The sequence below is a fragment of the Cydia strobilella genome, chromosome 13, assembly GCF_947568885.1.
Source record: "Cydia strobilella chromosome 13, ilCydStro3.1, whole genome shotgun sequence".
Taxonomy (NCBI): Eukaryota; Metazoa; Arthropoda; class Insecta; order Lepidoptera; family Tortricidae; genus Cydia; species Cydia strobilella.
In genome coordinates, this window is record NC_086053.1 from 11,872,137 (window position 1) to 11,886,526 (window position 14,390).

General features: G+C 38.8%; 2 protein-coding genes and 1 long non-coding RNA gene across 3 annotated transcripts in view; 2 read left to right on the top strand and 1 right to left on the bottom strand.

Moving 5' to 3' along the window:
• LOC134746858 (uncharacterized) overlaps nt 1–14,390 on the top strand; it is a 353,422-nt gene that overhangs the window by 296,230 nt on the left and 42,802 nt on the right. The window lies entirely within an intron of this gene.
• LOC134746382 (uncharacterized) lies at nt 347–2,851 on the top strand. Its single transcript, XM_063680751.1, has 2 exons — nt 347–517; nt 2,592–2,851. Exons 1-2 carry the CDS (start codon nt 384–386, stop codon nt 2,818–2,820), a joined length of 363 nt encoding a protein of 120 aa, XP_063536821.1. The 5' UTR covers nt 347–383; the 3' UTR covers nt 2,821–2,851.
• LOC134746383 (uncharacterized) lies at nt 6,449–9,572 on the bottom strand. Its single transcript, XM_063680752.1, has 3 exons — nt 9,410–9,572; nt 7,140–7,215; nt 6,449–7,033 (listed from the first exon to the last, which is right to left on the bottom strand). Exons 1-3 carry the CDS (start codon nt 9,485–9,487, stop codon nt 6,450–6,452), a joined length of 738 nt encoding a protein of 245 aa, XP_063536822.1. The 5' UTR covers nt 9,488–9,572; the 3' UTR covers nt 6,449.

The window sequence follows — 14,390 nt, forward strand, 5'->3', positions numbered from 1 at the left end:
GCGGGTAAATATACTAAAAATAGCTACATTTAACTGCTTTATCATTTTCCTGCGATTAAAAATATTGGGGATTTTGTAGGTACTAGTACCTACCTGCTCACGCGACCGTCGGTTTCGGATCCGAATAACTTCATGACATGTATAATTGGGAAAATTGGAATGTGTATTGTTCTTGGCATGCAGATATTTTCTCTAAAGGCACTTGTGTCGAAATGCACATATACTTACCTACCTACATGCATTTGTGGGTTATTGCCACGAGAGTTTACCTTGTTACTTGTGTCTTCGTTTCACATAAATTAAAATGAATAACTTTTTTGCGAATAACTTCTTCTAAGTCTTAGGGAATTTACAAATCAAAAAAATTTTGTTTCCAGAACAAAATGGTGGCCAACATTGTAATTATTTCCATGGTGGTGGCGGCTTGCGTAGCTCAAAGGCCGTTCTACGCTAAGCGGCCGATAGGCTACCCGGTCCTCGAACAACCCAGCACTGAAAGCAACGCTCTCGGCGACAGGTCAGTGAATTCTTGAAAAACATGTTCCTAATGTAAGAATTGAAACAACGTTTTCGGCCATAATGAATATATATATTGCTCTTTCAACTTACTCTAGACCTAATCCTATTTCTATCTCTTTCATTCAATCAATAATTCTTTCCTTTCTTTCTAATGTCTATTCAAGTATACTGTCTCATTCACTCAATACGTTTCATTTAACACAGTAACCAATGCCCTCTGCTATATCGATGTGCAAATAGACACTCTTTGCACATGTATATTTCACACACCTTACACTAACATATACACTGTGGAAAAAAATAATGGGCCCTGGAGCGAAAGTGCCTTAAAACTTTACTTAGCTCATTTTACTTGAAGGAAACATTATTTTGTTTTTAAAAATAAACAAAACTGCATTTAAAGATTCTTTTAAATTCGCTTCCCTCGTCCGGGAATCGAACCGACTAAAAATTCAATAAATACCTACTAAATATAGTAAAATGTTTATCTCTATAACTCGAAAAATTAAGTAAGATTGTTTTATCACCTCTACTTATATAGGTATCGAAGTTGTTTACTTACAAACCACTGTAACTTAAAAAAAAAAACAATAAGACTACTCACGCATTTATATAATTACCTCTCTAATACGAATTATTCGTACGAGCATCGTTGTGCGAAAGTTTTCACGCAAGTGTTCATCATCATCTTCGTCGCATTGTCCCGGCATTTTGCTACGGCTCATGATAGGCACTAGTTTTTACAAAAGCGACTACCATCTGACCTTCCAACCCAGAGGGGAAACTAGGCCGTAATGGGATTAGTCCGGTATCCTCACGATGTTTTCTTTCACCGAACAGCGACTGGTAAATATCAAATGATATTTCGTACATAAGTTCCGAAAAACTCATTGGTACGAGCCGGGGTTTGAACCCGCGACCTCCGGATTGCAAGTCGCACGCTCTTACCGCTAGGCCACCAGCCTTTAAGGATTTAGTAATAGTACTACATGCGTATAACGTACTACAAGTTTCTCAAATAAATTTGTCACCATATCAACTTGTAATCATATCAGTTTTGAATACAGTTCATATGACATATTATGTCATATTACATATTTACGTAGACCAATGGCTAGGTTAATATTATCTTAATAGAAATCAGAGCAATTACAAGTGTGAGTGAATAAATTAAGTATTTAGGTGTTCCATCATTAATGTCATATCACTCCGCGCTCTTACTAAATTCTAAGTGCTTATGGTAATGAGCCATAATTGCTCTTGACGCTTTGATATCCGCACTTTACTAGGTTGAAATATTTATAGTCACACGAACCTAGCTGCCACCATAAAATCGAGTTATGCTCTCATTATTAAGCGCCATTCTGAGAGGACATGACATGTGTCATGAACATTCAATTAACATATAGGTATCTATGTCTGGTACTAGTTTTCGTTGCTAAAAATTATAGTGCAAAAAAAAAACAGCGAATAGAAGATTTACATACAAATCTACTCGCTCTATTTTCTTTGTATGACACATAGCATGACACCCTTAGCATGACACATAGATACTACATGTAGCTATATGTCATGCTAAGTTTCATTTCACAATTTTAAAATGAGAGCTTAACATCGATTGTATGGGAGCCGCTTTTTGGCAGCGGGTCTTGCGACTTCATTTTGCATTTTCAATCGATTAAATACCTTGGATCACTCAACCCTTATGTTGTTTTGAACCTGGATTTGTTATGAAATAAGATAACGAAGTAGATACTATTCATTCAGTACTTCCAAAGATCATTCCTATTATTCTTATTACTATTATAAATCCTATATATCTGCTGAATAAAACTATAATTATATAACTACAAAAGATCGAGCTAAGGTAGACATTAGCAGCAAAATGTAACAGTTATTACTTGCACAGCCAACAACAAAAGTAGCTAGTTAAGCAAGCGAGTGGTCGAAATGATCGTTGATCAACAAAATCGTTGTGCTCCGATAATTTTGATCACTGCTGGTAACTGTAAACTGCGTTAGAACTGTCAAATTGGGCGATATGATGATTATGAATATTACTTACTTTACAGATTCGGCAACTCCGAAACTACTACCACCCAGCGACTACCAATAGAAGCGCTCGGCGACCGCGCGCTGGTCGACCAGCTGAGCAAACTGCCCGTAGACAAACAGCCATTTTGGTTGTTGAACTGGCGCGCGCTGGAGCAGCATCGGCTACAGCACCCCACGTTCCAGCACTCACAGAGCAATTTTGCCAATGGACTGTCGGTTTTCAACACCCCTAACCGGGCATCTTAATTTGTAAGAAGAAGAAGAGAAGTATATGAATAAATATCTGCGGAAATACCTATGAGAAATTAGTACCTACCTCAAGAGATGATAAACTTACTTATTTTATCACTTAAAACTTTAAACTATGTGTAAATTTAGATGTTTAGTGCCATAACAAGTAATAAAGTAGTAGAGATATTAGCTTTTGATATTGTTTTTTTTACTGACACTATGTTCGAACATAATGAAAAATCAAGGCATGTTTAAACCTAATATAAATATTGACCTACTTAAGCAGTGTAAAACTATTCATACTCGTAAGAGGAGTACATTTCTAACGGCGGAGTGTGATTCTGTGTCATCAGGGTTCACCGGCTAACTTTGCTCAATTTAGGACCCACACAGCCCTGGGTACGCCACACGTCGCACTTTATGACGCCAAAGAACGGAAAAAATGGCGAGACATCATCAGGCTTACGCTACGCTAGGAGACCCCCATTCTTGACCCTCATCAATGAGGATAATGCCGCAAGGAAGAGGATATACAGTGTAACTCCTTATCGTGTTTTGACAAGGGTCACAAAAGAAAAAAAGAAAAACAAAGTGATAACGTCACCTCACGAATCCGAAAAACAATAAAAGATACAACTTTAAATTAAACGACGATGTTTGCCTTCACCGAAAAGCGACTGGTAAATATCAAATGATATTTCATACATAAGTTCCGAAAAACTCATTGGTACGAGCCGGGGTTTGAACCCGCGACCTCCGGATTGAAAGTCGCACGCTCTTACCGCTAGGCTACCAGCGCTCCAGCTTGAATGACGATCTGAAACAGTCGTGTCGTGAGCCGAGTGCACTTGAACAATTACGATGCCTACGGCTAATTATTACTGTTATCGTAGAATATAGTCTTTATTATGCACCACATATTGAAAACGAGAATAAAGAAAAGAACATAAATTAGAGAATATACTCTTTGTATTTTTTTAACGAATTGTGCGTTGTGGATTTAGTTCTATTGACCTAAATAATTGACCTTTAATATTAATTTATTAAATAAGGTAAATTACAGTGTTACCTTGAAACCTATTGGTAAATTATCATATTTTGCGGAAAACAGGTACTTGGCTAAGGTAAATTGGCTATTATATTACTGACAACAGTGGCATCTCTCTGAAACGAACCTCAGCGGAGAAACTGAGAAACAATGTTTGAATTATTAACGCGTTTCGCGAACTTCTAATATTACAAGGAAAATATGTACGACATGTAATAAAGCAGCTGCCGTGTAACGTGTCGAAATTACTTCACTTAAAATAAAATAAAAAATAGAAATGTTTTAACTTGTAACTTTTGCGAGAAACTGCAAACTCGTTTACCCTCCTATCCAGGTACAGTCGCCATGAGATATATCGGAGCGGCCAAGGTGCTCACAAATATCTGAACACGCCTCTATTGTCAAGACATTAGAGTGCGTGTTCAGATATTTGTGAGCACCTTGGCCGCTCCGATATATCTGATGGCGACTGGCGACTGTACATTGTATGTTTAAGCCAAAGAGTAAAGTAAGTATAATGTTTAAGCTTTATTTTAAAGGCGAGGCGAAGTGATATACTCAGTAACACAGAAGATAGCAGATTAGAAGGCTTATTCTAATTTTAATGATGCTGTATGAGCTTCATTTGTTTTTATTATTATTTTTTGATTAGGTATTATAAAAGTTCGGAGCGAAAAGCAAATTCCATATTTACATAAGTATTTTGTAAAAGTTAATACTAAAGTTCAAGTGACATATATTCAAAAGAGACATGTATTCATATATAAAATTTTCACTTTTGACACTACAGATCATCTACAGATCATATCCATAACGAATCCAGATCAAATTCATAACCTGTTATTACAATCATAATACGCCTCCTACCTACACAATGTATCAAGGTAACACCGTCTTTAGTTGAATACGATCCTATCAAACTTCCAAGATAGTCTAGCTAGACAATTTGCGACTTGTGACATCGGCGGCTCGTGACATTTAGGTCAAAGTAGTGATGTAACCGTGTTTTTACAAGTAAGTTACAAGTCGCACAAAGGAAACCAATTAGAAAAAATATTTTTACTAGGCCAGACCGGTCGTCTAAGTAAGTATTTAGATATAAGTATCTAAATTCTAAATATGTATATATAAAACAATATCGTTATATACATAGATTTTGACAGGTCTTGAGATTTGTAACAATAATATTTTTTTAAATACTGGTAGTTCCACTAAGATATTTTTTTTATCCAAACCCAAGGGGGAGGACATTGGGTTGAAGGTTTTTAACGACTTCTATGCGGACAAAGTCACAGGTCCGGCTAGTACATAATAATATACAGACGTCAATATCACAAATAAAATAGAGATTTTGAAGTTCGAATAGGAATCTGTTACAAAGTTACTGAAAAGAAAATAACCGCACAAGTTATCGCAACGAAACATTTTTACACCATATTTCCAAGAGCAACAATAAGCAACAAATCACAATGAGAGATGTCAGTTGTATTTCTACAATAACATGTGCAGTTTATATCACTTTATATTGTAGTAACTTTCGCTAAAGCTGTGAACTCGAAAGTATTTAAGCAAAACCGGCCAAGTGCGAGTCGGACTCGCGCACGAAGGGTTTCGTACTATTACGCAAAAAACGGCAAAAAAATCACGTTTGTTGTATGGGAGCCCCACTTAAATATTTGGTTTATTTGGTTTTTGGTATTTGTTGTTATAGCGCCAATATAAATACATCTGTGAAAATTTACGGTTCATGAGATACAGCCTGGTGACAGACAGACGGACAGACAACAGACAGACAGACGTACAGTGGAGTCTTAGTAACAGGGTCAACGTCTTTACCCTTTGGGTCGGAACCCTAAAAACTAGTAAGGCAAAATAGTGGCCGTATGATGTAGGTAGGTAATTTATGAAACATAATGAGGATCTAACTTAGAGCCCAAATATTTAAACCAAACAATGCGAGGAAGATGACGATGGTTTTCATCTTACATATTTTGTAACGACCTTGACCGTGAGCACCAACACCAATCAGCGTTAGCGGCTCATCTCCTGAAATGCCTGATAACACGACCATATCTTTTTTTTAAACAGAATTGGCCTTCTGAAGTTTAATTCAAGTTTTACATATTATGTCGTCATGATATCGCATTTAGACATGAGTTAATAGAGTGCCTATCAACTTTACTTTACTTAGTACTTATATATTGGTGCGAGCGAAAAGCGCTGCGTGAGACGTCATAAAGATATCAATTTTAAAGTTTGAATAGGGTTTCTACTTATGCTCATGTCAGCTCCTATTTGTTACAAAACATTTTCTCTCGGTTTCTCTTCGTATTTTGCGTTTATTCGAATCTGACAAAGCGGCTAGTTATTGAGCGTCAATATTAGATATTTTTCTTAGTAATTGCAATACCATACTAGTAAAGTAAATAGTACACGCTCTAATGTTGTTAGCATAGTACCTAAATTTGCCTTCTTAGACCTGCCAGTGACATCAATATTCATGTAGAGTAAAGTCTAGATCTATTTTGGGATTCATAAAATTAATTGTTGTACAAGTATTCAATCATACATTAAAAAGATTAAAACACAAAAAGTATTAAGAAAATTTATCTCCACATTTTTCTTTACAGACCTGACAGATGAAAGTAGGTTCTTCGGTTGTAGTAGGAGCTGCAGTGGTAGTTGGTTTCGGTTTCCACCCATAATGGCTTGGATAGTAATCATAATCGGGCCAGATAAGGTATGGATTGTGATCTAAATAAATCGGTGATTTTTCTGTTGTTGTTGTTGTTGTAGTGGTTGTTGTTGTTGTTGGTTTAGGTTTCCAAAAATGAGGTGCGGGGTAATAGTCGTATATCTCAGGCGCGTCGATGAAATATGGATTGTGATCTAGGTAGATGGGTGGCTCGATTGTCATTTTAGGCGCTTCAGTGGTAGTTGCTTTCTGCGCTTTTTGATTCCAGTGTGCGTAATAATGATGTGGGAAGTGGTCAAAATCTCCAGACCCATCGTCAATCAAATGGGGGTTGTAATCCAGATATGGGGGCTTCATTGTTGTAATACTCGTAGTCGGTGCAATGGTTGATTTAGTTACTGAACTCGAATGAGCGATATCGAATTTCGCGAAGACTTCTGCAGTCGCATACGGGTTGTCGTGCAGATAAGATAGAAAAGATTCATCTGAAATCAATTACAATAAATATTTATTTAAAATTTTCTCTTCAATTAAAAAAAAATTATAATCTCATAAAATATAATTTATGTAGGTAAAAAAGGTTTTCTTTACCATGATCGTATCTCTTGGTAGCATGTTTAGAACAGTACAGAGGGCATATTTTGAAACAAAATATAAGTGGCTTCTCCTTCCCTGTAAAAAAGCAAAATCTTTGTGTTTTATGTTTAATTGCTAATAAAAAATAACTTTCACTCATATAATTATTGTAGATATGTATATAACAATAAAACTAAGGCTACACGGAAAACCACAGATAATTTATTACTACAATAGCAATAAATGTTACAAGACAATAGCGCAACAATTGTCACTAACACAAGTTCCGGAAAAGGACTTCAGTAAGTGTACCTAGTGGTTTCACATAATTATGTATTATGAAATGTACTTATTTTATTTATTTATTTCGTATTAAGTGTTTGTAAGATGTATTTTTTTAAGTAATAAGATACCTACCAAACCAACAAGTTTCTGATAAAAGGCACTATAGTACATAAGTAACTAATTACTCGTAATTTGGCAGGTGATCAGATAAGATTTCACAGCCTTTTTACCTCAGAACTCTATTATTTATTTCACAATTTGAAGAGAAGAAACATACACTGTTTTAATTAATAGTTACGTATTCTTAATATTGATCGTAGGTCTATTTTGGGAAATTAATTATGAAGTCCTTAAACAATAACTAAACAGTTAAGTTACATGTATACATTACATAATATGTTCCATTTGTTTGCTGTCTAAGCCAGCAAATAATTGGTTACGTCCGGTTTCACTTGACTGACTTTCCTCATCAGCGTGTATCTGACCTCAAACTTGAAACTTTAGGAACAATGTGTACGTAAGTAAGTAATTGTTAACTAACACAATGTTGGCGTGTTTGAAAATGTTGACTATGTTGTTCTTGAGGCTTTAGGAATTCGATTCATGGAACATGAACAGGACCACCCCACACACACACACACACAGTAAATGCTAATGGATCGTTCACCATCGTATTTAACTGAAACAACCACACATTTTTTCTCTTGTTTGCACTTTTTTGTTAAGTACGACTTCAATTCGCTACAATTATGGTCACCCTGTAGCAACTAAGTAATGAAATAACAACTAATAAAACCTCTTTAACTCACACAAAATGACATGCGATGGTCACGTCACTATGGATGGTATAGAAAGGATGCCAATCTCTTATGGCAGAATTGTTGCAAAGGTGACCGCTTTCAGCTTTAAACAATAGTTCCTAATCTCTCCGGTGGCGCTAGTTAGGCTCTGGGACATAAGTATAACATGAACCATCACAGTGAACCATATAAGGCAACAAATAACCCGACCAAATTACGTAGGTTGTTTTTGGTAGTATTTCGGTGCATGGTGGCGCCGCCTAATTACTGTTTTTTGATGGACACTTTTCATACATAGAGATTTGGCTCCTTTATATAGTCTCCATGCACGTCACAAGTGAGTAAGATACAATGTTTCAAAAGTAACTAGAATTACATTCAATTTGACACTAGTCACGGATAAAGCAAAGAATTATCAAAGAGTATCAGTATTTATCAGACCTATTCTAATTGTAGTGTCCACGCATGTTGTAAATAAATTTAATCTTTTTTGTACATTGAAAAACAAAATAACGTTAATCTAACTAATACTGGTACTAAACAATAGCTTAATGATTTACCGAATCCATAGGGCTAATAGGCTAATACTGATCTCGACTCCTGAATTATCCTGTGATCCCAGTACATCAGCTACGCACGGATCACATCGGGTATATCACACCTTGCTTGGGTGAATGGAATAAATTCAGAAAGAGGGATTACATGTTTCCAGGACAGATGCCTAATAACTACTATCAATACTTTGCCTACAAACACTGCCATAAAATTTTGATATTCATGAACTATCCAATTATCGTGCATTCTGAGGGCCTACCGCGAACCACGTTCGACGTGTTGCCGCCCTGTCACATTTACGTATGAATTTACAAGTGCGACAGAGAGGTAACACGTCAAACGTGGTTCGCGGTAGGCCCTCTGGTAACCATTTTTTGCACCCACCAACTACTAGGTACCGGCAGCACTTGTCTGAATTTCTTAAATCTTAGGGCCACTTGCGCGTCCTAGGGTTAGCCAACTAACTCGGAGTTTACAGGGTTAAAATGTTTAAACGGTTAACTCCGAGTTAGTTGGCTAACCATGGAACGTGCAAGAAGCCCTTAAGGTCTTTCCTTATGTATCTTTACGTTACCTATCAAATTACATTAAATATAATTTAGTTTTATACCTACATTATCTGCAGGAATCTACCATATTGTTTACGTTACCTTTAAATAAAAAGAATGCCGAGCACAGTCCACAAACACTCAGGCACAATATTAAAATGAAATGTAAATCCATGTCTGCAGACTACTCGAGAATGCAAATATGTAGTAGTAGGCACGAGTCCTTTCACTTCCACATGGACACAGGTTTCCTCGATATTTTCCGCCACCTTTATATTATGTTGCATTGGTCAGCAGCTCTATTACGTGTAGGGAATGTAGGGATAGCAATTTCAATTGATACTTACTTGGGCAGATTTTTATTGGGTTGTCGTTTTAGTTTTTCGTCAGATGTCGATAAAATTTGGTGGACAGATAGTTCCCTATTCTGTGCAATAACGAAAACGGAAAATTACATACATTTTTTGTCCCATTTTCGAATTTCGTATTTATTCCGCCCAGAATAAGGAGTTCTTCAAACCAGCCAATTTTATACTAATGTAACGAAAAAAAGATCGACAAATAAATGAAAATCGGCCCACTTACCAAATAGGACATCGATGGAATATGTATTTAGCATCTTATATAAGTTACAAAGTTATAAGTTAGTTATGTATGATGTGGGTGTTATTTAATAAATAAAATAATATAAAAAATATAAAAAGTCTTATGTGTAAATATTGGGATACCCTTCTCCAATTGAGGGGGGATTTTAATCTTCACGGGGCAGAGGTGTAAGGTTAGAGCCGGCGTAGCTTTATTTGACGTTCATAAGCGTATTGTAATATGCCTACTTGAATTATTAAACTTTATTTTTCTTTCTTTATCTTTACATGTAATACATGTTTTAACCTCGTGAAGCACAGTTTTTCTTAAAAATCTGTAAAATAGGTCCGCGATAAAGTTTATAAACATGCAGGCGGCGATATTACGGTACATCTTACTTAATAGGCGAAGAGGCGAGAAAACTAGGAAATGCACTTTGAGCTCCAGCGTACATCTCATCGAAAGTTATTACCCACTTTAAACTGTGCTTAACTTAATAAGAAATCGCAATGTTTTCCACAGATATAATTTACAGACCATTGTGTGCGTTTTATTCGTTTGGTACCTATTCAAAAATGGACTAGGGTCGATCTACTTTTTGTATTTATATCCTGTCGCATTGTCCAAAGGACAATAGTGGTACAGTTTGTTAGGCGAGGATTAGTCCTGCTCACGTCATGAATCACGTATTAATTTATTTCAGTTTATAATGTTTCGTAGGTCCTTTGGTCGAGGCATCATACTCGATCATTAACCCGGCCCCTGGGGAAATAGAGCCTCTTCTCTATTTCTCACTTGGGTAATTCTTGTCCGGCGCGTCCCAGTCGCGGGGGTGGGCATCCTGCACCTCAGTAGTTCGGGGTGTAAGGGTGGCGGAGTTCGGATGAGGACCCAGCACCGCGGGGTATAGCGTGGTCCCCTGCCCAGGGTTACGGGTGAAGACCTCAACGGCTGCTAAAGCGGAGATGGCGGACATCGGTACGGTGGAGCAGGCGGAAGAGGCAAAAGCCCAGTGGAAAGCTGACCTGCCATTAGTGGGACACAGGTTACACTGGAGCTGCATCGCCAGGCAGGGCGATGCAGTAGGGATGGCGGCGGATGAGGCCTCGGCCCAACGGCGGCGCCCAAGCTCTCCAGGAGAGTTACTGCCTTGGCGTCAGGCGGCAGCCGGCCGTAAAATCTAAAGCCAAAACCAATTTCTCCTCACAAAAATGAAAGTACAACAAATGGAATTGGGCAATACTACTAGGGCGTACCCCGTAAGCGACGCGAATACGAAGGATGCGATTAATACTAGGGCATACCCCCCAAGCGACGGTCTATTGGACAAGAACAAAAATTCGCATAAGAACTTACTTCGCATAAGACTTGCAACATGGAACTTGGGGTCTCTCACAGGGAGGAGCCAAGAGCTGAGCAAAATTCTACACAAACGGTGCATTAACATCTGCTGCATACAGGAGACGAAGTGGAAAGGCTCAAAGTCTAAAGACATTGGAAACGACTACCAGGTAATATATCACGGAGTGGACAATAAAAGAAACGGGGTGGCCGTGGTTCTGGATCACAACTTCAAGTCACGAATAGTAAATCACACGAAAGAGCGACCGCCTAATAGCGGTAAAGCTGACATTAGATCACCAGCAAGTAACCAACATAATATCAGCATACGCACCACAAACTGGCTGCACAGAAATGGAAAAGGTAGAGTTCTGGGAGGATTTCGATGAACTACTGCAAGGCATACCATCAAATGAATATAAGATAATTGGCGGCGACCTCAACAAACACGTGGGCGCAACAAATGACACTTCTAACAACGTGCACGGAGGTTTTGGGATGGGTAAATTGAATAAGCAAGGGGAAGCTATCTTGGATTTTGCAGCGAGACATTCACTAACCTTAGTTAAGAGATATGAACACCTAACCACCTACAAATGTGCGGGGAAAACATCACAAATAGATTACATCATCTCGGACGTCTCTATTAAGCAAAAGTTTAAAGATTGCAAGGTCATCCCGGGTGAGGCTCTGACATCTCAACACCGGATTTTGGTAGCCGTATACGACCTACCCAAGCCTATAAAAACAAATGTAGATAAAACACCAAGAACAAAGTGGAAAGAACTGGATGGCTCTAAGGGTGAACTGCTACTGGCTGGTTTAAAGACTTATTTGGAAGCTGATTTGGACGTAATGTATGAGCACGCTGAAGATATTTGGACTAAGTTTGAAGAGCACTGCAGAACAAAAGCAGCAGAGATTTTGGGAGTATCTAAAGGACCTCTGCTCCGGCAAAGATCCCGAATGGTGGAACGATAAAATAAAGGAGGCTTTAGCTAACAAGAAAACTCTATTTAAAACATGGCAAAGTTCGCAGGCAGAAGAAGATAAGGCCAAATATAAAGAAGCAAAGAGACAAGCAAAGATCTGCATTGCTGTGCAGAGAACAAATGCAAACCAAGCTTTCTATGACGGATTAGAAACGGCTAAAACAGAAAATGAAGTACTCAAAATTGCTAAGGGCAGGCATAAAGCCACCACCGACATCAAAATTAACAGGTACATCAAAAACAGGGACCAAGTTCTGTTAACTGACAGCACGCAAATCAGACAGAGATGGTATGAATACTATGAACAACTGCTAAACGAAGAATTCCCCCACGAGGATCCCGCACCTCTTGAACCTGTCTATGGGCCAATACCTGAAGTCGATCCGCATGAAGTAAAGCTAGCTGTGGCTAAGATGAAAAACAGAAAAGCTCCAGGCCCAGATGAGGTCCCAGCTGATTTATGGAAACGACTTGGCCCGGTAGCAGTCAGTTGGCTGACCAGACTGTTTAACATCGTCCTGTCCACAAAGAGAATTCCAGAATCATGGCGCCAGAGCTATCTGCTACCATTCTATAAAAACAAGGGAGATGTGGCTGAGTGCGAAAACTACAGAGGAATTAAACTGACTTCACATACGCTAAAGATATGGGAGCGAATTTTAAATAGCCGTCTCTCGTCTCTAACGGAAATCTCCCCAAATCAGTTTGGTTTCACGGCATCCAAATCAACCATGGATGCTATACAGGCGGTCAGAATCCTGATGGAAAAACATCGAATAAACAAAAAAGACCTGCATCTTGCATTCATTGACCTCGAGAAAGCTTTTGATAGGGTGCCCCGTAAACTGGTGTGGCAGGCTCTAAGGGCGCAGAAAGTGCCAGAATACTATATAGACCTAATACGAGACATGTACCACGACGTCAGTACAAGAGTCAAAACCTTAGCAGGCTTAAGTAATGCGTTCGAGGTCAAGGTGGGCGTTCATCAGGGATCTGCACTCAGCCCGTTCTTGTTCAATCTTGTGATGGACTATCTCACAAACCACATTCCGGCACCATTACCTTGGACGATGCTGTACGCCGACGATATCGTACTGGCGGCTAATACTGCACAACATCTGCAAGTACTTTTAAATACCTGGACACATTCTCTCGAGAAGCATGGACTCCGAGTGAGCAGGAGTAAGACAGAGTATCTGAAATGCCCATTCAGCGGGAACACAACCCCTGAAACAATCTGCATCGGATCAACACCCATCCCTACAGTCAACAAGTTCAAATATCTGGGCTCCATGCTTACGGCGGATGCCAATATAGATGCCGATGTTACGCACCGAATAAATGTAGCGTGGCAAAAATGGCGGACTCTCACCGGAGTTCTGTGTGACCCCCGCATGCCTATAAAAACGAAGGGCAAAGTCTATAAGACAGCAGTTCGCCCGGCATTACTGTACGGATCGGAATGCTGGACAGTAAAGAAGACACACGAGCAAAAAGCCCACGTAAACGAAATGAAGATGCTGCGGTGGGCGGGAGGGGTGACCAGGATGGACAGGGTGCGCAACGAGCACATACGGGGTAGTTTTAAGGTCGCGCCTATCACAGACAAAATGATAGAGTCCCGCCTTAGATGGTATGGCCATGTAATGAGACGCAGTGAAGACCATGTGGTAAAAATCGCTCTAAACTTACCAGAACATAAGAAAGGTATCGGCCGCCCGCCATTGACCTGGTGGTCTAACATAGAGAGAGACCTCAAGAAAACCCAATTGCCAAAACCGACAATCCAGGACCGACGGGCCTGGCGCAAAAATGTGAGGAGACCCGACCCCAGATAACGGGAGCAGGGACGGACAAAGAAGAAGAGTTTATAATGTTTCGTAGCCGATATCTCTGCTTTTTATAACAATTTCAAATTAACAAGTTTGGAAACAAATCGAATTATTTTATTAAATATTTTGATTTGTGTTTTTATAAGTAGTCACACTACTATATAAAAATTATAAACTGTATATAGGCCGGATCCGGCCTTCACCACTGAAGGGCTTGGTCACTTTTTTCTTTAATATATGACATCTATTACAGTTTATAATTTCAAATTAGTTTAGTAAAATCCAGCATCGTATACAGTATGCTAAGAGGGTCTGAGTATAAACATAC